This window comes from Perognathus longimembris, chromosome 20, assembly GCF_023159225.1.
Source record: "Perognathus longimembris pacificus isolate PPM17 chromosome 20, ASM2315922v1, whole genome shotgun sequence".
NCBI lineage: Eukaryota > Metazoa > Chordata > Mammalia > Rodentia > Heteromyidae > Perognathus > Perognathus longimembris.
The window spans coordinates 14,645,593-14,672,913 of NC_063180.1; the positions used below are offsets into that span (position 1 = coordinate 14,645,593).

The window sequence follows — 27,321 nt, forward strand, 5'->3', positions numbered from 1 at the left end:
TAGGTGTTTTTTTGTTTTGTTTTGTTTTAATTTTCTCTGGAATGGTCTGATGTCAAAGGTGAACAGCCTTCCCCAGAAACTACATCTAAATACTCCAGGGGCGGCTGCACATACGTAGCCTGTCACTGGAGATGAGGTTGGGAGGCATGTCTCTCCCAGGTGATACAGGGGAGGGCGGAGAGGCTGAGCTGCAAGACTCCACCGAGGCACTTGACAAATTGGATGGGACTTGGCTACCAAATTTCCTGCCAAGAAGCCTAACAGTCAAATGTCGATCTTCTTCTCATCACCAAGCAGCGAAACTATGACCTTGACATAGTGTCTCCGCTACTTAAAGACGGAGTTAATGTAAAATGATGGAGAAACGTGAGGGCTGTAAAACTTTTAAGAGCCAAGCAAAAGCAACTTCTACCATCGACTCTTTCATCCTGAGAGCATACGTGTGCTGGAGCGGTGTACGGTATGCGTGTGTGCAATGCCTAAGTGAGCATGTGCACCTGAATGTATGGGTGGATAGGTGTCCCTGTGTCCTACATGCACAGGTGTGTGCATGCAAGTGTGCACACATGAGTGTGTGGTCACATGCATGTGAACATGCGTGTGCATGTATGTGCATGCATAAGTGAGTGCATGTATGCATGTTGTGCAGGCCCCTAATTCTTTGTATAAATCAGAGATAGCTGGAGCTGGGGTTTGGTTGCTTCTCAATATAATGAATTATGCTTCTAAATATGTTCTTTAGGGTTAGTGCATGTATTAAAATGGAGGGAGGAAAGAAAGAAATGTATTGGGATTATTAAAAGCAAGGGAAACATTCTAATTAGCTACTTTGTGTACTCACTGCAATGTTTAATAATATTTTTGAACATTCCAGCATACGCTGCAGTTTTGTTTTTTTAAAAATCACCCCCAGCACCACCTGCATGTCCCTGGGGACAGAGGATTTAAGAGTCCCCCACCTTGCTAAATATTTCTTTTGGTATTTCTCAGTTTTCTACCCCATCCAATCTCCCTAACAAATTAAAAGCCAAAACACAAAACAACAACAAAAAGCCAAGATAGTGAATTTGATTCCCATACCCACCGTCTTTTAAATAAGATCTCTACAAAGGCTACAGTTAATTACAGAAATCAAGTACTTGCAGAGGGGGAGGGAAAAGAAATAGATTCACATCCATTGTCATAATTTTGGACACTGCCTTGAATCTGATTTTCTGTACATACAGACAATACCATGCAGACATCCGGGGCCTTGCTCTGTTCCTTCAGCCTGGGAAGCATGGCGGCTGCTCTTGTCCCCCACTATTTCTTCGCCTCTCCCTGTGTTGGGGGTGGGGAGGGGGGCACCGGGGGTGGGCGTTGAGCAGCCGCTGGGAGATGTTCCAAGCCTACCTATCATCAGACCATTTTACAGAGTGCCGAGAGCCAGGGATGGCACTGTGTCAGGATGGTGACAATTAAAGCCAGGTGACAAATAATTGAGAACCAAAGGTGTCCCCTGCCACGACCCCCCCCCCCAAAAAAAAGCCTCATCGACTTGTCTAAAACTCTACCTCAGATCGTGGGTCAGTTGCACACAAACAAAAGCCTTAACAGAAATGTTACGGAGGAAATAATAGCCATTTCCAATGATAATACACAATTTTAGCCCGGACGCTTGGCTGATTTAGGTGTTCGGCCAACATGTCAAGCAACCTGCTTTCCTTAGGCGGGTCTTTAATGGGTAACTGGCAGGCCCTGGCAGTCTTATTTCTGTCTTAGATTTGGTTTGTCATTGAGTATCCATTACCTGCCATTCATCTTTGATCTCTTTGGACAGGCCTGATCAAAAGATGTCATCTGACTGACTCCACGACGCAGGAACTTGTATGGCTCTCATAAAGGGGCCACCCCAGCTATAAATAAAATGACATTATTATTTTTCTGTCCCATCATGTACAAGAGACAATTATGATAATGCACTGTCTGTCATCAGGAGCCAGGGCAAATTGCTAGCTCTCATGCCACTGTTTAGTTTTCTTATTTGTTTTTTGTCTGTTTTCCTCCATTTCAAGTTGAAAATAAAGCAGAATTGAAATCCCTTAATACTCTGCCTCCCAGTATATCGGTCTCCAGGCTTCTTCTGAGGGTACTGATGTTGCAGGTGTGGCCTGGGCAGCTTGCATTTGTCAATGGCGGAACTACAGGCGGTGTTGGCAGAGCCCGGCAACAATAGAACAGAAGGGGGGGGAGGGGAGATCTGTCCAGGCAGTGTTCATGAAATAAACTCATCTCTGAAATGAGAAGGGAGCCATAGGGCTATGAATAGATGAACAAAAATGAAAATCAGACTGAGGCAGTTATGGTGTGGCGTCCTTAAATCAAGCTGCACAGAGAGAAAATGCAAAGGAATGTTTCCAGGACAGGTAAAATGAAGACAGCTTGGGGTGGGGGAAGGGGGGCTCCTCACCAGGGAGTTCTAAGCCTGGTGCTTCACTAGCTCAAGTGTGCAATCACCCGGTGCCTGTGACTCACGCCTCTGTCATCCTAGCTGCCCTGGAGGCTGAGATCTGAAGATCATAGATCAAAGCCAACCTTGGCAAGAAAATCCATGAGACTCTTATCTACAAGGAACCATCAAAAGTCACAAGTGGAGCTGTGGCTCAAGTGGTAGAGTGCTGGCCTTGAACACAACAAAAGCTCAGGAACAGAGCCCAGGCTTTGAGTTCAAGCTCCAGGACCAGCAAAGGAAAAATAACACACATGTAGATTGTATTCCCATGATTGTTCTGGATTCTTTCTAGAAATAGAGGCCAAGATGTTCAAATGTCTGCTGCTTCCTGAGGGGTTTAAAGCCTCATGAGTATCCAAGGTGTAATGAAAGGTCTCATCATCATTCTTGGTGGGTTTGATGTCTTGAGTGGAAACAGGTGACAAATTCTCTACCCACCCCACGCTCAGCACCTGTCCTGCTCTGTCATGTCCTTCCAGTCCGTGTTTTCTCTTTGGCTGAGACAAGAAAAACACATCCTCCCTCAGACTCCTTTTGCTGCAGCTATGGCTCTAGGCCTGCTTTGAAGTGAACCCTTGTACCTGCTAAATAAAGCAGGTAGCAGGAAACACACAAGGCCGGGTCCAGTTCCACTCATTCATCTGACAGAGGCAGGGAGAAGAGGAAGGACCACGGCTATTCGGGAGTGCCATTTCTGAGTGGCAGAGCTGAGACCAGACTGCAAGGCCCGCCTACCCTAACAAGCCTGGCTGCCTGCCATCCTCCCTTAGGGCCAGCCCAGGAAATCACTCTCCTGGGAGCTAATGACCAAGGAGTGGCTCTTCCTCAGACAGACACCTGCTGTTCCCCGGCTGAGGAAGGCAGCTCAGCTCCCAGTGAATAACAGCCTTTCTCTGCGATGGTACATCAGGAAAAACAAGCAAGAGGAGGTCACAGAACAAAAAGTCACAAGAGAAAAAAGGAAACAATTAGAATTTCTCTACCTAAGCTGGGGAGCCAGCAGCTCACACCTGTCACCCTAGGTCATCAGGAGGCTGAGATCTAAGGATCACAGTTCAAAGCCAGCCTGGGGCAGGAAAGTCCATGAGACACTTAGCTCCAATGAACCACCAAAAAAACAGAAGTGGATGTGTGGCTCAGGTGGCAGAGCACCAGCGTTGAGCAAAAATGCTCAGGGAGAGTGCCCAGGCCTTGTACCAGCAAGCACAATGCACACACAGACATACACAAAGACACACACAGACACACACACACACACATATATACATACATAATATACATATACACGTGCATATGTATATGTGAAATTCTTTCTACACAAAGGATCCCATGAAGGGTAATTTAACTCCTGTAGGACAAATATGTGACATTATCGTATGGGAGAACACACCCAATGACTTCTCAGCTCCTAGAACTCTCAAAACAACAAGCATAGACCTCCTTGGCTTAGCAGAGAGAGCGCAAGAATGTTCTGGGAAGCATCCCCACATTGACAAGTCTAGGAAGGAAAATCAGCATTGTAGAAGGCCTGGGGCTCAGCTTTAGCCATCCCAGAATAAGCTCCTCAGAGGAAACAATGGATGGTGTGGTGTGAAAAGAAAAGTTGTTTCTCAAAGTTGTTGTGGAGGTACCATTACCTGGGGTACTCTCCTACACCCTCACTGTCAGAAAGCCACTCCCTCTGTTCTTATTTGTGTGTGTGTATGTGTGTGTGTGTGTGTGAGAGAGAGAGAGAGAGAGAGAGAAAGACAGAGAGATAGAGAGACAGAGACAGACTGACAGACACACACACACACACACACACACACACAGAGACAAACACAGAGAATGTATAGGAACTGTCCCTTAGTCTTCACTCAAGGCTGGTGCTCAACCACTTGAACCACAGCTCCAATTCCAGCTTTTTGATAGTTAATTGAAGGTAAGAATCACATGGACTTTTCAACTTCAGTTGGCTTCACACTCCCATCTTCAGATCTCAGCCTCCCGAATCTAGGGAGGATTGCAGGCGTGAGGCACCAGTGCCAGGCTCACTGTGCTTTTATTCCTGGGATGGGCATGGCATGGCCCTCATTTTCCTATTCTGATGGGTAGCTGTGTTCCCTCCTCTCCCTGCAGGCGTTTCGTCAGCATCTGCCAGCGCTGGCCCGGCCTGGGCTTCACACCAGAACCCTCCCAGGAATCCAGGATCTCAGGGACATGGGAACAAGAATCTTCTCCTTCCTTGACCTTAAGCAACATCTCCTTCCCCATCACTGGACGCCCAATTTGTTATCCTGTCACACACCAGTTTACTGAGTTTCTACCCAAGGGCCCCAACCATCTCATTTCTTTCCTATACCGCATACCAGACTGCCTGTCAGTCATCAGCAGACCAGAACTGAAGATGGAGAGTTGAGAGAACCCAGCAAAAGGGGTCAGAAAGACAAGACGGAAGTGGCGTCTTCCTTTATGTCTTTAAGCAAATGTTAGTTACCAGGTAGGCATTCCTTTCCTCTGACCCCAGCAATTCACATTCAAAGAGGTTACGATCCGAAGAATGGACAAGAAGCAGGGCTGGGCACCATGACAGCCTTTCATGGTGGACATGGAACCTGGCATCTCAAGGGCCTGCAGGGACTTGTACAGCTCATGCCACCTCCTCGAGGCTTCACCTCGGGACCGAGCACCCCAGCGATGTCCTGTGACGATTGCTGTTGGTGATGTGGCGGGTGCCACGCGTCTGAAGGAAGGGTATTTCTGGTTATCAGCATGATCGCTTCGTCTCAGCAGCAAGGAGGTGGTGAGAGCAACATCTCCATGGTGACAGGAGCGTCTCCTGCCTAACCCCACCCTGGCAGATGGCAGGAATCATTCAACATCCAGGACGGCCCTGACTAGCCATCCACTCAGCCTCGGGTGCCCAGCAGCAGGGTGGCGGCTCGAGACAGTCCACCCCAGGAATTCTCTCAGCCAGTTCAGGCCAGGAAGGCCACAATGGCAAGTCAAAAAGTTCGTGGGCTCAGCCTGGCTCTATTTTGGCTAGTCATAAGAAAAGCAGATAACCAAGACCACTGTGGGTGGGAAGAAGCAAGGAGAATGGGAGCAGTGAGCTTATTTTTTAATTCATCAGATACTCAGATGTAGGATTCTGTGCGTGTGTGCGTGTGTATGTGTGAATGTGTGTGTGTGTGTGTGTGTGTGTGTGAGAGAGAGAGAGAGAGAGAGAGAGTATTCTGGGCACTGTCCCTGAGCTATTGCTCAAGATTAGCACTCTACCACTTGGGCCATAGCTCCACTTGCAATTTTTGGTGGTTCATTGGAGATTAGAGTCTCAAAGGGCTTTCCTGCCTAGGTTGGCTTGGAACCACCATCCTCAGATCTCAGCCTCCTGAGTAGCTGAGATTACAGGTGGGAGCCACCAAGCCCAGCTTCAGATTGTGGATTTATAGATTCATTTCTTCCTCATTCCCGTCCTATGACAGATCACAAACATTCCTGGCCCTGAGGTGAGAGAAGGTGGCAAGGAAGAAACCAAGCAGATGTTCCAAGAGGGCTACTGTGCACTAGCCTGCCACCCCTCCTACCTCTGTCTATCTGTCTGTCTGTCTCTCTCCTTGCCTCTCTCTCTGTCCACCATCTTTAAGTCCAGTGAGCCCAAAGTTCAAGTCTGCTGCTTGAAAAAACAAAAAAAGGCTTCTGTCCTATGAAACTGTCTCTAGTTCATGGGTGAGGGGGCGAAGGGGGATAGGAAATTAAGGAACAAAGGCATAAGGCTGGTTTGTCTGCATGGTTTTAGGGTTCCACAGCAGGGCTTGAGGGGGGGGGGGACAGGAAGGTGGGGTCCCCATTGAGCCCTTGCAATGATGGAGTAAGTGATGGAATAAGTCACCTGCTCTTGTTCCTGTGGGGTCTAACGTTCCCCTGGGGCAGCGGTGGAGAGGGGGCGTCCACATGCTTTCTGAATGCTCCCCTCTCCTCCACAGGCATCCCTCGTTTGCCCCTTTAAAACAATCTACAGTCAGTCATCAGGAGGCTGAGATCTGAGGATCTCAATTAGAAGCCAGGTTGGTGGGGGGTGGTAAGAGGGAGGACAAGAAAATCCTATCTCCAATGAACCACCAAAAAAGCTGGAAGTGGGGCTGTGGCTCAAGCAGTTGAGCCATCAGCCTTGAATATAAGGACAGTACCCAGGCCTTGAGGTCAAGCCTCAGGATCAGTACACACACACACACACACACACACACACACACACACACACACACACGTTAATATGTGAAATTGAAACCTCTTTGTACAAGTACTTAAATCTAAATAAAATAAAAAAGATGTGTTCCTATGGGGCACAGCTGTTAACCCTTGGGTGGAGGAGTGGGGAGGGGTGGGGGTGTCTCAGGAACCTACAGAGAGGTGAAGGAAAGTCAACACTGGCTGAAACTCAAACACTGGGGAAAGTATTCCACCCAGGGCACAAGAAAATATTAGGTGGTTCACCTTGAATCAGAGGGCCATAAATTACCCCCTTGTCTGTTCTGTCTTTTCCCTTCTGATTGCTGCAAGGAGAAAGTATCCTGTGGGTACTATCTTTCTACCACTTGCTAATCTTCCTTTTTTTTTTTTTTTTTTGAAGGCGAAAGAGAGGAGGGGCGGAGGCGAGGGGGAGGGAGATAAGACATCAGATCCAAGCTGTAGGCAGGCAAGAGTAATCCCAGTTAGAATTTAATGACATTGTTTGATTTCACGGCATTTATTTTTACGGTTATTTTCTCTTTATGGCAAGTGATTCTGGGTCTTCGTTTATAGGAGTGACACACTTTCCTTTTAAAAAAATAAATTTTGAGTTTAAAAAAACGTGTGTAAATAATAAGGTTTAGGCAGTAACGCGTGGCATGAGATGTCCAAGTAGCACGACTGCTTTGGGATACAAGATGCCAAGCCTTCTCAGAGGCAAATCACAGTTGGGAGGGGGGGGGGGAGGAATGGAAGGTGGTTCTGGAAATTTCCCGAAGATTCTAGAATAGTACACACCATTCTGGAAAGGATACAAAACAGGACTTGGCTTCCTAGTTAATAAGCAGCATTTGCTATTAGGATTCCCAACACTTTCAGACTTCTAAGAGGGAATTTGGCAGTTTCCTAAGGAATGCGCTGAACTTCAATTGAGAGGGTCATAGCAATGATCAAATCTCAATATAAACAAACATGTAAATAACAATGTAAAATTTGCAAGCAGCCCTTATCAATTAAAGACAAGATAACCTTTGTCTCCGCATGATGACCCCGACGCCTAGCTTCAGACTAGCCCTGGCCACTAAGCCTGAAGGGGTAGAAAGGTAGCATCAGACCTGCATGTACCTTCTGCAGATCCAGGGTTCCTGGCAGGGATCTGGCATAGAATCCCCTGCCTGTCAGGCTTCCTGCCCCCACACATCTGCCAGGACCTATGTGAGCATGACGCCCGCCCATCTTGTCTGGACACCCAGTGAAAGGACAGCCATGTGCACGGAAGGTTGCCCCAACTTTCCAGAAATGGGTCCAGCAGACATATGAGAGCTGAGAAGCTTGGATTCCTACACAGGCATTGCTGTCAAGGACATTTGTCCTACAAATACACACACCAGCCCAGCCCCTGGGGGCTCATACCTATAATCCCAGCTTCTCAGGAGGCTGAGATCTAAGAATCACGGTTCAAAGCCAGCTGGGGCAGGAAAATCTGTGAGAAGCTTATTTTCAATTAAACCAGCAAAAATCCAGCAGTGGAACGGTGGCTCAAGTGGGTAGAATGCAGGCCTTGAGTAAAAAAAGTCAACATCCAGGCCCTTAGTTTTAGTCCCAGGACCAGCACGCGCGTGCGCAGGCACACACACACACACACACACACACACACACACACACACACACCAGCATGCTAGTTCAACTTCTATTCTGTGGCACAAAGCTTGTGGCAAGTGACCAGAAAACTCTGTATCTCAAGAGCTTCTTCAGCCAAAGGCACACCTCTGTCTTGGGTCCCACCTCTTCTCCCACCGCCCCATCCTTCAGCCTGTCCCTGAGGACCCTATGGGGACCTGAAAAGCCACTTGGGATTATTCACCTGTATCCTCAGGCTCATGGGCCCAGTCCAGCATGCTTTGCAGACAAAATGGCCAGATGACACAGGACCACACACTTAGCATGCCACAGAACCGAGAAGAAAGGCATCCCGCCCTAAGACCATCACAAGCGGCCTCTTTGCCCTCCAGTCTGCAGGGGAAATGAGGAAGCCAGTCCCCTTGCTGTGTCCTTTCTCTGATGAGCAGGTGAAGATGTTTCTAGAGTGGGTAGAGTGTAAGCAGCAGTGAGACTTAGCTCCCATCACTACCAGGAAATGCTTGCCATGCAGAGCTGAGATACCTTGGAGGCCAAATCCCATTTTGTGTCCCTTGCAGAACCTTCTGGAACCCTCTAGAATCTTTTGGAACTTTCCAGAACTCTCCAGAACTGTGGTTTATGCTCTGGTCAAGACAAACCATCCTCTTCTTCAGAGTGGGGCTCCCCTTGCCCTGGGGGTGGTGGTTACCATCCTGCCTCAACATCTGAATCCCCTCTTCTGCTTCTGCTCAGCTTTTCCTCCTGGACTGGATTTCTCTCATACATTTTAGGAATCCTTTCTAATGAGATAATTTCACAGCCCACCTTGTGTGATTAAGAATTGTTCCAAGTGCTAGATATTTTTGTGGCTTTTTTTTTCAAACGATAAAGATTTTATTCAAATCTGAGTGTGTTCATCATTTTGCCTGGAGATGTGTTAGATGCACGTTAATTAACTTTGTAAGCAGAATGAGAGGAATTAACAGATTGCATGACCACTGCACTGGAATTCTCAAACCCTCATTTGCACGTGGCCTTCTGGGGTGTCTTGGAAATCAGGTAGAGAATGGGGAAAGTTGGTTGTTGTTAGTTGTTGGGTTGTTTTGGTTTTGGGGGGGCGACAGTGCCAGGGGAGCTTCCTTTGCCTGATACTTGGAGAGGAGCTACATTCTTGGGAATTTAAGGTGCTTATGTCTATGCAAAAGACAGTGGTCCCACCCACTTTGGCACCTTTTTTTCTTAGTTGTACAGACTGGATAGAGAGAAGGGATGACATAAAATCAAGACCAGAGAAAATCCTGGTCACCAGCCACTGCTGCAGAATAGGACACATGTGCTCAGCACAGGAGAGGAGGAGAAAAGGAGACTTCCTGGGGAGCATTTTCAGATAAATAGCAGAATATGAGTGTTCCCCAATAGGCAGAAAAGGGCAGTATTGGGGGTGCAACCTTCTTTCCAGTTCAACTTTTCCTTAACTATTACACTTCATTTTTTTGTTTGCTTTATTTTTTTTTTTTCATTTATCTGCCCTTCTAAGAGCCTGGGCCTCAGCCAGTTGCTAACTGCCTGAAAATAAGCAAGTGTGTGTGTGTGTGTGTGTGTGTGTGTGTGTGTGTGTGTGTGTGTGCTGGTCCTGGGGCTTGACTGAGCTCAGGGCCTGGGCACTGTCGCTGAGCTTTTTTTCTTTCCTTTTCTTTTTTTTTGAGCCCTATACCTTTTGAGCCACAGCTCCACTGGTAAGTTTTGCTAATTAATCGAAGGTGAGTCTCACAGACCTTCCTGCCCTGCCTCTCACTTCCAACTTCGATCCTCAGACCTCAGCCTCCTGAGCAGTAGCTAGGGTTACAGGTGTGAGCCAAGCACTCAGCTTAGTTTTAAGACATTTATTATTTTTTTTATTAAGTAGTTCTACAAAGGGGTTTCAGTTCCACAGTGTATTATGTGTTTGATCAATGTCACCCCGTCCCATTATCCTCTCCCAACCCCATTCCTATCCTCAGGTTACATAGTTCATTGCACATAAAGTACGTTGGATATGCCTGCATTTACTCCCACCCTCATCTGCGAATCCCCTTCTTGTTGCCCACCGCCACGTGTGTATATATATATACACACACACATATATACACACATATATATAATGTATAGATAACGTACGTATTTACATATACATACATACATATGGATGGATGGATGGATTTCAGCTTCCTAGTATTTGTTCTGTTAAAAGTTGATTCATTGTTCCAACGAGTTTACACCATTGGACTCTTCCCCTAAGTATACCATCTTTTGGTCAATTTGTTTGTATGTTAAATTAGCAACAATTTTTATTTGAGTTGGAAGTTGGGGCTGATAAACCCACTCTCTCCCAAGGTGAATCTGAGGGCTTCTCCTAAGAAAAGGGATTCTAGACCTTGCCAGGTGGTATGTGGGGCCCATCAAGTCAGGGGGCGCCCCAGGCCATGGGGTACCCTAATCCTGCCTGATGCCAGAGAACAGGGTGATACAATCTTGGAGTCTGTTTCCTTCCCTGCTAACCCAGCTTTGGCTTGGCAAAGCCCTACAAAGGTAAATATGAGAAAATACATCCGGAATTATGATCAACAGAAATTTAAAAAGACAGAGAGAAAAACAGGGGGGGAGGAAAGGGGGGGGGTCTAAAAATCCGAAAGGTTTTGTGAAAAGAAAAACGGATAGCAATAAAAGCTGAAAACAGCAGTGCTCCAAAGCAATTTAGACTGCAAAACACAAACCATTAAGTTTGTGCATTATCTTTTAATTTAATCTTGAATGATTTATAATCCATCACGCAAGGCTTCAACCATATCCAATTATTCTTTGCTGCTTGATTGACAAGAAAGGTGATTTATTAAGCTAATAAAAAGTGATGTGAGCTGAGCTCATATTAAAAAAAAAAAAATAACCAGCCGGACAAAGACTTTAAAGAGACATCGACCATTTTTTTCTCCCCCCCTCCCCCCACCGAGAAAGGTTTTGTCACTTTTTACCCATTCAGCACTAATCAAGTAGCAACTTAGGAGAGAAGGTGACAAGGTGTAATAATTACTGAGATATAAAATTAGACTTTCACCTGGGGTGGGATGGCGAAGAGGAAGAAATAAATATCAATGCAATCGAGAGAGGTTTGGGATGGGGGGGGAGAGATTGAAAGCTTTTAAAGAAACCCCTCCCCCCACCCCCCCACCCCCAAGCAGGAGTTAGATCTAGTCAACTCTTCATGATCAGAGTAGCTACAAAACACAGCTTGGTTTGGGGAATGATAAGGAAGAAGTTCCTAGCTACCTCCAATTACCTAAATCTCCCCAAGCCTGTTTGTCACCATCCCATTGTGTTTCCGGCATGGAAACGGCTAGGCAGGAATTAAAGGGAAAGGAGTCCATCTCCAGAGTCATCTCTTGTAATTGTTTACCTAATGTTGCTCTTGAGACTCTGAGGGGGGAGGGAAGGGGGAAGGGAAAAGGGAAAAAAAATAAAAGGGCAGGTTTGCCAGATAAAGTGGTGTGTGCGAGGTCTCCGCTCATACACAACAGGATGCCACTTTAATGTCCAAGATGCTGGCTTGTTCCACTGAGCAGAGCACTTGAGAACTAATGATGCAATCAAGTCTCTTGCAATCAAACAGCCTGGGCTGGGGAGGGGGGGAGGGAGGGAGGGAGAGAGAGAGAAAATAGTGCAGTGGAAGGGGAAAGGATGTTGCCGGCTGCGGCGGCTGCGGCGGCTGCAGAAGCCTGGGTGGTACTCACATTTTCTAGAAGGGCGAGGAAATCAGAAAGTTTGGTGTGTTTTTTTTAACTCTAAATTATTTTCAGCAAAAATGAGGGAAGGGAAGGAGGAGAAGGGAGGGAGGGGCAGGGAGAAAAGGGGGCTGGAGAGGACTGTTCTGGAGAGGGACAAATGTTAACATGTTTTTGCTTTCTGTGTGCATAGGGGAGGGAGAGAAAGAGAAAGTGAGAGACAGACAGGGAGACAGAGGCAAAGACAGAGGGAAAGAGGGAAGGAAGAGGGGAAACAGACAAACAAGGAGAGATAGAGACAGGGAGGGACAGAGAGACAGACAGGGAAGAGACAGAGATGGGGAGGGAAACAGAGGTAGACAAGGAAAGAGGGAAAGGGAAGGAGGGAAGGGAGGAGAGGGAGAAATGAAGACAGAGGAGGGAGAGACAGAGACAGGGAAAAAGATATTAAGACAAGGAGACAGAGACAGAGGCAGAGAAGGAAAGAAGGAAAGAGTAGGCAGGAAGAAGCAGACAGGGAGACAAAGAGACTGAGATGAGGACAGACAGACAGACAGATAGACAGACAGAGACATCATCCACCTTCCTCTCCCCCCCACCTCACCATACATTAGAGTCTGAATAATCCCTTCCAGTCATTTTTGTCGTTTTATTTCTCAATTATTTGAGTCACAGTCGCTCCAGCCAAATATTCTCTGCTTGTTCTCATTTTCCCTGGCCACCCAGATTACCTACAGTATATTAAACGATCTATAAGAACTTGGCACTTTCTATCATTCTGGGAGAAGGCCGGCTGCAAAGGAGTTAGAACAAAGGGCAGGCCCAGGACTTTAGATGTGGTCACCAGGAATGGGTGTTTGGTTTCCAGGGGGGAGGGAAGAGGAACAGATTCTCTTGTCAGGGATTTCCCTTTAACTCATAAGTCCTACCTGGTTGGGTTTATGTTATTTTATTATTTTTAATTTCACTAGTTTTTCCCTTTCACCTCACTGGGCATGCCCCAACCTTAGCCAAAGCTGAGGGCGCCAAGCCACCTGGGAAGGAAAAGCAAAGCAGCAGAGACAGGCTGCAGCCCAGTGCCCCAGACTCTGCTGCCCAGAACCACACCAGCACCATCAGAGGGAGAGAGAGAGAGAGAGAGAGAGAGAGAGAGAGAGGCAGGGGGAGGAGAGGGCTACCTCTGGCTTTACAGAGGAGGCCTGGTCGCCTCCCCTCCCTGTAGGTCTCCTGGTCCTTGGCTGTTTTCCCACTGAACCAACTCTAAGGAGGGCCCTGCACGGATGGCCAAGCAAGGACAGCAGACGGACACTCAACTGAAGCCCAGCACCTGGCTTAGGCCTGCCGTTCTCGCTACTCAGGAGACTGAGATCTGATGATTATAGTTCAAAACCAGCCTGGGCAAGAAAGGTGGGGACACTCTGAACTCCAAGAAACCAGAAAACAGGCGCGCGCACGTGCGCACACACACACTCACACATACAAACACACACCTGAAAGTGAAGGTGTTGCTCAAGTGGTAGAGTCAAGCTTGAGCCAAAAAAAATAACAACAACAAAAAAAAACCACACACACACACACACAAAAACAAACAAACAAAACAAAACTAAGTAACAGTGCCTAGGCCCTGAGTTCAGGCTCCAAGACTAGCACAAAAAAGCATAATTTAAATAAAATAAAATGAAAAAGATTGCAGCAAGCCAGGTGTAGGGGAAATTACAGCCCCCCCCCCAGCCCCAACCAGCCCCCCCACTCCCAGGCAGGGTAGGAGGATGAAGCATCAGCTTAAGGCTGACCATTATAGCTGTCCCCACCCACCCAGCTGCAGGCTCCAGGAAGGAGGCTTGTCTTCTGCCACGATTTTTTTTTTCCTTTTTAATTTTCTTTCTGGAAGTCAGTCGTGAACATCCAGGGACGGGAGATCACAACATCAAACTTCTTTTCTAAAGTTTTCCTTTCGGTAGGTTCCAAGTCTGGATCGCAGCTGGCACAAGGCTGGGCCTTGCACCCCCGTGGCAAGACAGGGGGGCAGATGGGGCTCAATCGACTGCTCTTGTGTGAGTGTTTTTGCTGTAGGACCGTAAAAAGCTCCCTTTACCAAAATCAATTCAAAGATTCAACACAATCTATTGAAGAGTTTTGTAGCTAGCTTTTAAACCACTTATAAAAGACAACACACAGGAAAAATTAACCCCTGTGGCTCTATTAAGAACGGTATAATAAATGTACATTTAAAAGATCTATAAACACATATTTATCTTCAAAATGTTCTTGCATAAAAACTGTTATTGAAAAGGCTTTCATTTTATCTTGGTGTTATTGTAATTTTATTGAATTGCTTATTCATTCTTTGATATTGTATTTTAATGGTATTATAAATCTGTTTTATGTCTGATAGGAGCCTCATTGTAAACTGATCTAACAGATAATATGGCAATTCACCATAAAAATTCTAAACCAAAAAAAAAAAATGCAGATCAGAACGCAAAGAAGTACTTTAATTCATTCTTGGTTTCTTTTCATTTTATTTTTTAATTATTTTCCATGTGCCGGTTGCCATCTGTTGATAAAAGATGATTCTGTGGAATTCACTCGTACAACACAATAGCAACTTTTTTTTTGTATCATTCTATTCATAAAAAATGATAACAGTATAAAAGCATTACACTACCCTAGACGGTGGATCATTAGCAAGATCATTGTATAAGCTGATTTAAATTAGTCACTTTTCAACCAAACTCCTTTTATTTATTTTTTTTTTGTAAAATATCTTATTTGGGGTAATTTTTAGTATCATGAATAAAAGGACAAAAAAAATCCTTTCCACTTTCGTAAAATGTCTCCTATTATTTTTATCCCTTTATTAAAAACAATGACTAACAATTACGATAAAAAAGATGGTATCAACATGTAAAGCAATTATGTCATAAACCCTGCTAACAGCTCAGAAACTTCAATGAAAGTATCTTAACTTGCCATCTCGAAATGATAAAATCTCCATCCTCTGAAGCAAGGGTCTGCTCCATGCTGTGACACACACCCGGTCCCCAGAGGGAACGAAGCCCACCAGTGCCTCTTGACAGACCTCTCTGGGCTAAGGGATATTTCCTGCCAGCCAGGAGCCACAGCCAAATGCTTGCAAAGAATCTCGGCTGACACAAGCACAGACACCAAGTCCTGGTAAACACTGAGAGGCTCTTTGCCTGGGTGTACACATCGGGAGCTAAAAGGATTCCTCAAAATTGCCCTCTGTTTAAAAAGCCAAAGACACATCTCCAGAATCTTACTATGTAACCCAAGCTGACCTCGAACTCATGATCCTCCTTTCTCTGCCTCCCACGCTAGGATTACAGGCATGTGTCACCACACCTGGCTTGAATGTCCTTTTAAATATGAAAAACAAAAAGTTCTGAATTTGCAAAGGAAAAGATGGATGCATTAGATAACATAAGACTTTTAAACTTCCCTAGGGCGAGAGAGAGATACTTTAAACATTTAAAGGTTAATAAAAAAAAAAATAAAGGCAAGAATTAAGCTGGGGGGAGAGGGTTGTCACACTGCTCATTTGCTGTGTCTAAAAACAAAAAGATTCACAGACTGAGGTAAACTGGGGAGGGGAGGGGTCACCACCAAACAACTGAGCCTCCTTCCTCCAAGACCAAGCAAAAAGGTAGAAACACTGCTGTCAAAACCGGGTGGGGGTCCTTCAGAGAAAACACTGAACCCCAGAAGCCTTCTAGCCCAACACATGGGAAAGGCTATTCTTTAAGAATTTTGCACATAAGTAATTGTTTGCAAGTAACTGTTTGCAATAAATACCTTAAAGGTCTCACTGGGAATTAGAAACTATATTTGTGTATGTGTGTGTATTCTCATATATGCATGAAAAATTTAAAAATTAATATAAATAAAATAAAACACCACAAACAAAAACAATGAAGAAAAGAAGCTTTCCAGGCTGGTAGAGTTAAAACTAAGCCATATCTGGGTGTGTGTGCCCATCCTGGGGCTTGGCACTGTCCCTGAGTCTTTTCACTCAAGGCTAGTGCTCTATTACTTGAGCCCCACTTCCAGTTTTCTGGTGGTTCACTGGAGGTAAGAGTCCTGTAGACATTCCCGCCCAGGCTGGCTTTGAACCACGGTCCTCAGATCTCAGCCTCCTGAGTAGCTGGGATTACAGGTGTGAGCCACTGGTGCCAGGCTGTTTGTCTGTTTTTGAAACCAGGTCTTGCTATAAATGTAGGCCAGACTGCCTCCAATTCACTATATGGGCTGCCTCAGTCTGCCCAGGGCTGGCATTACAGGCAAGTCTGCCACACCCAACCCTGACACAAGTTTGCTACCCTAAATACTAAAGCATCAGCTGAATGGGATGGGAAGGAAGGCTTTGTTAACCTAATAATGGATATGGACTCCAGATGTAGCATCTTAGTTAGAACTTAGAGGCTCACACTTGTCATCCTAGCCAGTCAGGAGGCTGAGATCTGAGGATCACAGTTCAAAACCAGCCAGGGCAGGAAGTCCATGAGACACTTCTCACCAATGAACCACTAAAAAAGCAAGAAATGAGGCTGTGGCTTAAGTGATAGAGCACCAACCTTGAGCAGAAAAACCTTAGGGACAGTATCTAGGCCCTGAGTTCAAGCCCCAATATTGGTGTATGTGCACGCACGCACACACACACATACACACACACAAAGATACACACATGTACACATAAAGATGCAATCTGGCTCTTGGGTTCTTAATTCTTTCTAAAACAAACAACTCCTTAACAGGATGAAGAATTTCTTACCAAATCGCTGTAAATGAAGACATAATTGCTACAGCATGATTCAAAAATCAGAGCTCAGCTGGATAGGAGCGTAAAAGGCTCTGATAGACCACACCCTCATAAGCGTTCTCCTGTAGTGGCTGACACAGACAGGAATGGACAGCATCCAGGAATGGACGCTCTGATGCTGAAGACCCATACAAATGCCGCGAACTAAACTCTCACTCAAACTGGTAAGGCAGGTAGATAATCACACTCCCTAACAGAAACGCACGTACCTCCAACAGCATTAGCTCGGAGCTTCCTAAAAATGACAATCTTTGTGTATAAAACGTGTGTGTGTGTGTGTGTGTGTGTGTGTGTGTGTGTGTGTGTGTGTGTTGGTCCTGGGACTTGAACTTAGGGCCTGGTCACTGTGGCTTAGCTTTGGTTCTCAAGGCTGGCATGCTACCACTTGAAACACATTTCCACTTGTTTGGTTTTTGGGAGTGGGGTGTTAATTGGAGATAAGAATCTCATGGACTTTGCTGTCCTGACTGACTTTGAACTTCAATCCTCAGATCTCAGCCTCCTGAGTAGCTGGGATGACAGGTGTGAGCCACTGTGCCTGGCTCAAAGGAATTATTTAAAACAAGTCTCCTGGTACCAAAGCAGGAGACAACCCCACAGGGATGACTATGCCCCTCCCCTGCCCATCACCCCTTCTGCTCTGTACCATTCAGCACTGCGAAGCTTCACTGGGCTCTCTCTGGTGGTGGTAGGGAAGGGGCTAGACAACATTACTACCTGACAGATGGAAGGCTTTGAAGATTCAAAAACAGCCTGGCACTGCAGGTTCACACCTGTCATTTCAGCTTACTCAGTAGGCTAAGATCTGAGGATCAGGGTTTGAAGCCCGCCCAGGCAGGAAAGGTCCATGAGAGTCTTGCCTCCAATGAAGAACCACCTAAAAACCGGAAGTGGGTCTGTGGCTCAGGGGTAGAGCACTAGCCTTGAATAAAAAGAGCTCAGGGATGGTGCCCAGGCCCAGAGTTAAAGCTGGGGGACTGGTATGTGCTTGCACACACACTTGCACACACACACACACACACACACAAACACAAATATAAATTGAAAACCAATGTTTCTGTTCATAATGGGATCCTATAAAGAGGTTTCATTATAAAAAAAAATATATCGAGTTTATTCCAGATACCAAAGCACAATAGCTTTGCTATTTATGCTTAAGGAAAAATAAATGATAAAACACAATTTTTTTTTTTTTTTTGCCAGTGCTGGGCCTTGCACTCGGGGCCTGAGCACTGTCCCTGGCTTCTCTTTGCTTAAGGCTACCTCTCGGCCACTTGAGCCACAGCGCCACTTCTGGCCATTTTCTTTTTTTTTTTTTTTTTTTTTTTTTGGCCAGTCCTGGGCCTTGGACTCAGGGCCTGAGCACTGTCCCTGGCTTCTTCCTGCTTAAGGCTAGCACTCTGCCACTTGAGCCACAGCGCCGCTTCTGGCCGTTTTCTGCATATGTGGTGCTGGGGAATCGAACCTAGGGCCTCGTGTATCCGAGGCAGGCACTCTTGCCACTAGGCTATATCCCCAGCCCCTGGCCATTTTCTATATATGTGGTGCTAGGAAATCGAACCCAGGGCTTCATGTATACAAGTCAAACACTCTTGCCACTAGGCCATATTCCCAGCCCAAAACACAAAAATCTTATCAACATACACTTTGGTTTATTTTTTTCCCCTTCTTTATTTCTGTTGTGGTTTTTCTCTTCCACCACTCTATTTAAAAAAAAAAAAAAAATCAATGCGTAATCACTCAGCAGATTTTGGAAGGGTTAAATTGACCTCTCTAGGGGATCGGTTGATGTGCTGCACCAACATGCAGATGGTCACATTAGCACCCCAGACCTGCCCTGCTCACCCTGAGGAATATGGTGCTTTGAACCCCAGCAAGGACCTGGGGGCAGGGCCGAGAGAGGGAATCTAATTCTCCAACTCCACTCACTCCATCACAGGATTCTGAGCCTGGGGTCAGAGGTGAGGAGGGTCATCTGCACAGCCTGCCGATACTGGGGCTTGAATTCAGGGCCTGGGTGCTCTCTCTTAGCCTTTCCTGCTCAAGGCTGGTGCTTTACCACTTAAGCCATACAGCTCTACATCTGGTTTTTTGGTGGCTCCGTGGAGAGAACTGTCTCATGGACTTTCCTGCCACAGCTGGCTTTGAACCACAATCCTCAGATCTCAGTCTTCCTGAGCAGCTGGGATGACAGGCCTGAGCTACTGATGCTGGGCTTTTAATATCTTTGGAGCCCATGACTGGACAGTCTCTGTAGAGGTCAGACTCTGTCTCCACGTAAGAGGGCATCACGTGGACCTCCAGCCACAAGGACATCACTGACAGTACTTTTGAAGCATTATTATTATGATGACGACGATGATGATTATTATTACTAGTTATTTTAACAGACTGAGTTTTCCATAATTAGAAATTAACTGAGGAGTTGGCATATGCCTGACACCATAGAATAGAGCTCTACCTGGCATTCTGGAGTTCTGGCATCCCTGGGTTCCAATCCAACACAATCAACCAATCACCAATCAGGAAAAATAAAAGCAAGGGCATTTATTTAATTTATTTAATGATTCTTTTGCTTATTTTTGTATATGTGTAGTGCTGGCGATGGAACTCAGTCCCCTACGTGGCAGTCCAGTGCTCAGCCACTCATGCTGCTTCCTCAGGATTTTTTATTTTACATCTTTACTGTGTGGCTCTTCAGAATGATATCAAAGCAACAAGATCGAAATAGAATGAAAGTATTGAGGCCAGGTATGGTAGTGCATGCCTGTAATCTCAGCACTCCAGGGGCTGAGGCCAACCTGGGCTACATATAGCACAACTCTCACTGAAAATAACACCCCCCCACACACACACAAACCCACCACAGAAACACCAAAGGTGGGCCAAATCCTCCCCTCCTTTGTACAAGCAATTGCATTACAACTAGGAAAACAAATAGAATTTCATTGAATATCCTGATGCCAACGTAAAATTAGGCAGCCCTCAAGTTTCAGAAATATGACTTATTCCTGCTCAACCCTGAGAAAACTTTCCTCCCACTCTCTTGAAGCCTCAAGAAGCCACAGCAGGCAGAAAAATCAAAAGCAGAAATTGCTGTCTGGATCCTAAATCCAGGCCTACTGCCTTCCAATGCAGCGGCTCTGGAACTTGCCTAAAATCTACCCAGGCAGTGCTCTGCACCAACTCACCTACACAAAGGAGTTTTGAACTTCCAACCACTGTTCCTTCCCAAACAAAGGCCAACTCAACTCAGACAGAAGGGCACTGGTGGCTCACACCTGTAATCTTAGCTACTCAGGAGGCTGAGATCTGAATATCATAGTTGAAAGCCACCCTGGGTAGGAAAGCCTGTGAGACTCCTATCTCCAATGAACCACCAGAAAACCAGAAGTGGAGCTGTGGTTCAAGGAGTAGAACAATAGCCTTGAGTAGGAAAAGCTAAGGGACAGTGCCCAGGCCCTGAGTTCAAGCCCCAGGACTGCTCAGTACTGCCACAAAAAAAAAAAAGAAAAAGAAAAAGAAGGAAGGAAAGAAGGACTGAAGGAAAGATAGAAAGGGAAAAAGAAAGATGAAATGGCCTTGCTTTAAGTAGGCCAGGTCTAGCGAGGAAAACAACTTTACAAATGAGTGAATCTCTGGGCACTGTGATTCAATGATTTCTTTAATTTATTTTTTTTTTATTTTTCTCATTTCCAAGAATGGAAAAAGAGAAACCACCATTTTCATATGTGCCTATTTTTCTCCAAGGAACAATTTTAGTAAAAATGCTACTGGGGTGTCTCAATACATTTGACTACGACGCCATCCATTACATTAAAACACACACACACACACACACACACACACACACACACACACAATTAAGTCACTCTTTCAAAAATCCTTAAATATTATTCAGCCAAAACCCAAAAGGATCTCTGCAGAATCCCACAGTCATTGTCTAAGAACCAACATGCTACAGCTAGCTTCCCTGGCAGAGGGCTGCAGGAAAGTTAAACAAAGGTAACTTACAGACACTTCTAATTCTTGTTCTTGGCGTTGGCCCTGAGTCCTGCAAGCTTAGCCAGGTAATGGGCGGGCACAGGACCAGATCCCAACACCCCCACACACATACACACATCACCTTCCTTAATTCAGCTCGGCCAGGGCCATGCAGGAATCCGGGCTTCTTCCTGTGTGCCCTTTTTCCATCCACAAAATGAACCATCCGAGGGACAAATTCCACAGAGCTCTGACCTCCCCACTTGAATCCCTACCTGCTTCTACTCAAAGTCCTAAATGAAAGCCCAAGAATCTGAGGTCCATTTCTAAGAGGAATGAATACTTTCACTTGCACAAGTAGCCCAGAAAGAAAAAAATAAATGGGTGCTATCTTTTTAGGGGGAGTGGGAGGAGAATAAGACTGAATGCATATCATTTTGAGTGCTAAACTCACCTTGGCAGCAAGCAATCACCACCCTCCTCACCGTACCCCCAAACCCCAAGACTCTAATTCACAGAGATACAAGAAAGGCACCTGCTGGACAAAGATGCACACAGAGGAGGTTGATTCTTCTAGAAAAACAACACACATATATGGCCATCAAGAGCCCAGCGTGGTGGTGAATGCCTGCAGTCCCAGCCATCGGGAGGTAGAGGGGGGTGGATGCCAGTTCCAGGCTTAGCCTGCCTTACAGAGCAAGACTCTGCTCCAGAAACGAACGATCAAAACCAAGGGTTATTTCACACCCTGGAGGGGAGGGGGGAAGGTAGCTCTGCCTCATGGGACACAACCCTCCAGACGCTTATAAAACATAAAATCTGAGATTGACTTCTTGCCACCACTTGACTGAATAAAACTATAACACACGCAGCGAAGTTTGCAGAATCGGAGCTGGACATCCGATTCTTTCATTGTCCGCTGGATGTAGCGAGTATATGTCTGTGTAGCCGCGCATGCACGCACCTGAACTCTTACATGGCAGAGTAAGATGCAAGTTACCTTAGGTATGCTTTCACTGAAAATAGAGGAGCATGTGTTTAATGGCTTCAAGGATCTGGAAAAAATAAGGTACAAATTGGTACTAAAGGTGCTTGCTCTAGCAGGGAGGTAAAAGAGATGGAGTTAAAGGTCTCTTTGAAGTATCTAGACTTTTCTATTATGTGCAGTGTTGCTTTTTTGTGGCACTGTAGTTTGAACTCGGGGCTTGCTGCTTGCTCTCTACTCCTTGAACCACACCGCTTACACTTTTTACTTTAGGTGATTTTTCAGATGGGGCCTTTGCCTTTTTTTTTTTTTAACCCAGGTTGGTCTGGAATTACCATCACTTTACCTTTTCCCGCCTGCATAGCTGGATTACGAACAGCTGCCACTACTCCCCGCTTACCTTGTTGCGATGTGGTATTGCTCACCTTTGCCCTGGACTAAGTTTCAAGAAGACACAGTCCCAAAAGCAACGTCCTCATTGCCTGACCGCTGTAACTGCAAGCCCTCTGCTCATCCCTTGTGCAAGAATAAAAACAATTCCTTTGAAAGATGCCGTTTCCTGAGTAGCAAGGATGACAAGCGTGGAGCCACTTCCACTGAATGTATTGTTGCTTTCTTATTTAAAAAAAAAAGTTAAATTCATTTAGTTTCATGAAGGAAAAATACTCTTAAAAACCGTTCCAAGAGAAGAGCCCTGCAAACGGAAAGTCCCCTTGTATATGTGTCCGTGTGTGTTCCTACCAGAGAAGCCCAGGGGCTCTGAGGAGCTCACCTCGGGGGTGCTGTTCCTGGGCGCCACCCACCCTTGCGATCCGATCCGCGTGGGTGAGCATCCAAGGAGCCTCCTTATTGAATTCCCCAGTAAGCAGCTGCAGACGCAGCACACAGAAGCACAAGCAGCTTGGCTGGGCTGGCTGAGCTCTGCGCTCTCATGCCCGCATCTGGAAACATCCACGCAACCCTTTGCATCAACACCCTCCCGAGCCTCATGCACTGAGTTCCTATGGAAACCCTGGAGAACAGGGAGCAGTGGGCACAGCCCAGGCAAACCAGAAATGTCCAAGGGAGCATTCATTTTGTTAGAAGCCCTACCCCAGGTTTCTCCTGGAACATGGAGCTCCATCTGCAATGTGCTCGTCCTTTCCTTGCTGCTGCTCTGCCAGACTGTCGCAGAGACCCCTACCTTGTTCCAATCCACCAATCCGTCAATGCAAAAACCACTGCCCAGCACCAGTAGCTCACACCTGTCATCCTAGCAACTCAGGAGGCTGAGATCTGAGGTGAAGCCAGCCTGAGCAGCCTGAGCAGGAAAATCCATGAGATTTGTGTCTCCAATGAACCACCAAACAAGCTGGAATTAGAGATGTGGGTAGAGGGTTAACCAGCCTTGAGCAAACAAAAAGCTCAGGATAGCACTTGGGTTCTGAGTTCAAGACCCAGGACAGAAACACACACACACACACACACACACACACACACACACACACACACGAATACAGAGCCATTAGAATAAAATACACTGAACTATATAATGAAACATCATGGTGCCAGAGGTCAAAAAGGAAAGCACCATGCAGCCCCCTTTGACAGGTTTTTAAGTTCCTACTTTCCCTGAATCCCAGAAGTTTCCAGCAAAGCTTCTGGGTCTTCGATCTATTCGTGACTATGTCTGAAGAATGGCCTTCCTCATGTTTTCCTAACCTTAGGAATCACTGTCCTCATTTTAGAAATAACGTGAGATACATTCACACATGAGGAACTATGTCAACACATCAGGATAAACACATGAAATCCTTATTTTCCTAAGGATTTGGGACTAACAAGAGGGAAGGGAGATGTGGCTTGTGACCACGGAGGAGCTTTATTCTGCTTGGAAATAAGCACTTAAAATGAGTGGTTTTTTAAAATGTTTATTGTTATTCTAAAGGTTACACTTACAGAAGTCAGATAAAGAGTACATTTTGTTTTGGACAATGTCAACCCTCCCCTCCCTCTCTCCCAGTTTTTCCCTCCCGTTCCCACTCACAAGTTGTATAGTTCATTTTACACATAGTGTCCAGTAAGTGCCACTGTTGCATTTGTTCACCCCTTGTTCCCCCCTTTCTGACAGATAAACGAACAAAAAGGACAAAAAGAAAGTAAAAAAGCGACAAAGAAAAAAACCTTGTTTCCATTTACTGTAGTTCATTTTGACAAATATTATTTTGTATGATCAGATGCACATAGCCACTGAAAATTCGTATTTTAAAATTCCATTTGGAAGTCAGGCACCAGTGGCTCATGCCTATACTATTTTTTTTTTGCCAGCTCTGGGCTTGAACTCAGGGCCTGAGCACTGTCCCTGGCTTCTTTCTACTCAGGGCTAGCACTCTACCACTGAGCCACTTCTAGACGTGTGTGTGTGTGTGTGTGTGTGTGTGTGTGTGTGTGTGTGTGTTGCTGAGGAATCGAACCCAGGGCTTCATGTATGCAAGGAAGCACTCTACCACTAGGCCACAGTCCTAGCCCAACTATACTTTAAGTCACTCAGGAGTTTGAGATTTGAGGATCATGGTTTGAAACCAACCCAGGCAGAAAAGTCTATAATTCTCCTATCTCCAATGAATGAAGAAAAAAAAAAGCCAGAAGTGGAACTGTGCCTTAAGTGGTATAGCACAAGCCTTGAGCAAAAAGTTAATGGAAAATGCCCAGGTCCTAAATTCAAGCCAACCCGCCCCCCCCCACACACACACTTTTGGTAAAAAAAAAAATAATAAGATAGAAAACATAAACTCCTATCACAAATTCCTATTCCATGTGTATGTACACTACCCAAGCACACATAGAATATACATGCATGCACGTAGATAGAAACACATGCTATATATGCAATTGGGTCAGGCCATTTACTATTTAAAATATCATTAGTACACAGGGAAACCTATTTCTTGTCACATATTTAAAACACAAAAGGCCTTACAACCTATCTACATCTCCAAATTCAATACACAAAATGAACTTAAAAAATAATCATTAGATCATATGCAGGCAAATCTCCTGTCATACTACAAAAAAACAAAAAAACTCAGACTTTACAAATTAAACCTTCAAACCTGATATGCAAAATGAAATCGATGGTATTGGAAGAAAAAAATTAAATGAACTACAATAATCTCTCATCTGCTTACTGCTTTCTTTGTTTTTCTGGAGTTTATCTGGACATTGTCTCTATTTGCAGCTAACAACAACACTACACACCTACACACACATGCATGCACACACACGCATGCACGCACACACACACACATGCACACACACAAAAACCAATCCATCTGCCTTCACATCACCCAGGCATCTGCTAATATCATTTCAGATCCTTTAGTTAGTGAGGTATCAATAATTAAGTGCGTTCAGTTTGCACTTTGTTCTGGTGGATCCTTGCTATTTATCTCTGTCCTCTGAAGACGCTAATGGTGTCATGGGCAAAATATCAAGAATAATTAAGAAAAATGTTGCTATAAACTCTGTCAGAATAGAACTTTTGCCCAGGTCTCTAGCTGCAATCCATTTCTCAGATCCACATAAGAATGACACATTTTGCTAGAAAAGGGATCAGAGAAACTCAGTGAGCACGGAGCTCAAGTCTACATCTTAAAAAAGACAAGTGGACAGCCCTGAATTGAACACTGAACAGCACCGATGTGTGCAGATAAGATTCAGGGCAAAATGTATGTTTCCTGGGTGCCTCTACCAGGCCTTGTGCGAGCTGACAAACACCGAAGAACTGGTTTTACATTGACAGCCCTGTCCCCTGGTTTGTCTAACTCAGTCTACACAGGCACATTTGCATAATTAGCTGGTGTATGTGTGTGTGTGTGTGTGTGTGTGTGTGTGTGTGTGTGTGTGCCAGTCCTGAGGCTCGAACTCAGGGCCTGCACACTGTCCCCGAGCTTCTTTTGCTCAAGACCAGGGCTCTACCACTTGAGCCACAAACTCTAACTTTGTCTCTTTGATGGTTAATTGGAGATAAAAGTTTCTCAGTCTTCAAACTGCAATGCTCCTATCTCAGGCTCCCCGAGTAGCTGGGATTACAGGCATGGGCCACTGGTGCCTGGTGTTCTTTCTCCTTAAAGCAGAAAACATCTTATTCTTGTTGTGGCCTGCTAACTCATCAGTCACAGGCTCATTTTCCTTACCACTGTCTTTCCTCTGCTATCCAGTTACAAATAAAAAGGAAGAAATGGAAGAGACTGGGGGCGGGGGCGGTCTTCTTTGGGATCAGTCAGGTATATAAGCCTCCAATTCTATAGCAATGCAATTAATTTACAATACCATATGCACACTTGCACAGATGGTGATTTGAACATAAAGAAGACTCTCAAGCCTGAGCAACAGGAGAGAGACTGCCTCGCAGATAAGCTTGTGGTCTATGTGAAGACCCTTTCGGAAAAAAAAAAAAAAGATGTTTTATCTGGTTACAGTTATGTAACCCCTCTGTACATCACCCTTACAATAACCAGTTTTTAAAAATCTATTAAAAAAACTCTTCTAAGAGAAATGAAGGGACAAAGGCTGAACAAATATAGCTGTGGTACTCAATGGACACTATGTGGAAAATGAACTGTACAACTTGTGGGTGGGTATGGGGGGTGGGGAACCTAGGAGAGATCAAGGGAAGAGGTGACATTGTCCAAAATGAAATGTACTCTTTACCTGACTTTTGTAAGTATAAACATTCAATTGAGAAAATATTTTAGTAATCACCTAAGTGGGACAGTTTCAGTTACTACAAGGCCAGCAATCGTGATCAGTCTCCTCCGGGGCAGAGTAAAGGTCAACTTATTTAAACTTCAAAACAACAACAAAAAGCCCCATTGGCAGAAAATTAAAGCATTCCTGAAATTTCATAATAATTCCAGTCTTTGCAGATCCATTTGCTTCTGTGAAAGTGTGTGTGTGTGTGTGTGTGTGTGTGTGTGTGTGTGTGTGTGTGTAAGTCCTGGGGCTTGGACTCAGGGCCCATGTACTGTCCCTTAGTTTTTTCTGCTCATGGCCATTTGAGGCTCACCCCTACTTCTGGCTTTCGGGGGTTCACTGGAGATAAGCACCCCACAGATTTTCCTTCCCCACAGTGGCTTCCAACGGCAATCTTCTAATCTCAGCTTCTCGTGTAGCTAGGATGGCAGGCGTGAGACACCGGCGCTGAGGAAAAACATTATTAATGACTGCAGAAAATGTGAAAATTGAAATAAGCTACCTAAACTTTAATGGAGAGAAAGGTTATACAGGCCCAGCTTGGTTTCCATCCTAATTGTGTAATTACCTCTGGCTTGGTCACCTAAGCTCAGAGCAAGAAATCAGAGAGGATGGTAATTTCTTCCCGCTGAAAGGAGGGTGTCCAGCTGTCCTGGTGTCTGTGTAAGTGGAGCTGACGTGTATGTTGATATCACATTACCAC

At 45.4% G+C, this 27,321-nt stretch overlaps 1 protein-coding gene across 4 annotated transcripts in view; it reads right to left on the bottom strand.

Annotated features, from left to right (window-relative positions):
• The window catches only part of Tshz3 (teashirt zinc finger homeobox 3), a 77,027-nt gene that overhangs the window by 24,890 nt on the left and 24,816 nt on the right, over positions 1-27,321 (bottom strand). Inside the window, exon 1 of one of the 4 annotated variants that reach the window (XM_048369176.1) lies at positions 1,790-2,489. The exons of the other annotated variants lie outside the window; for them this stretch is intronic. Coding sequence (XP_048225133.1) covers positions 1,790-1,796 — 7 coding nt within the window. The 5' untranslated portion in view covers positions 1,797-2,489. Of the gene's footprint in view, positions 1-1,789; positions 2,490-27,321 lie in introns of those variants that run through there. 4 annotated transcript variants of the gene reach the window in all.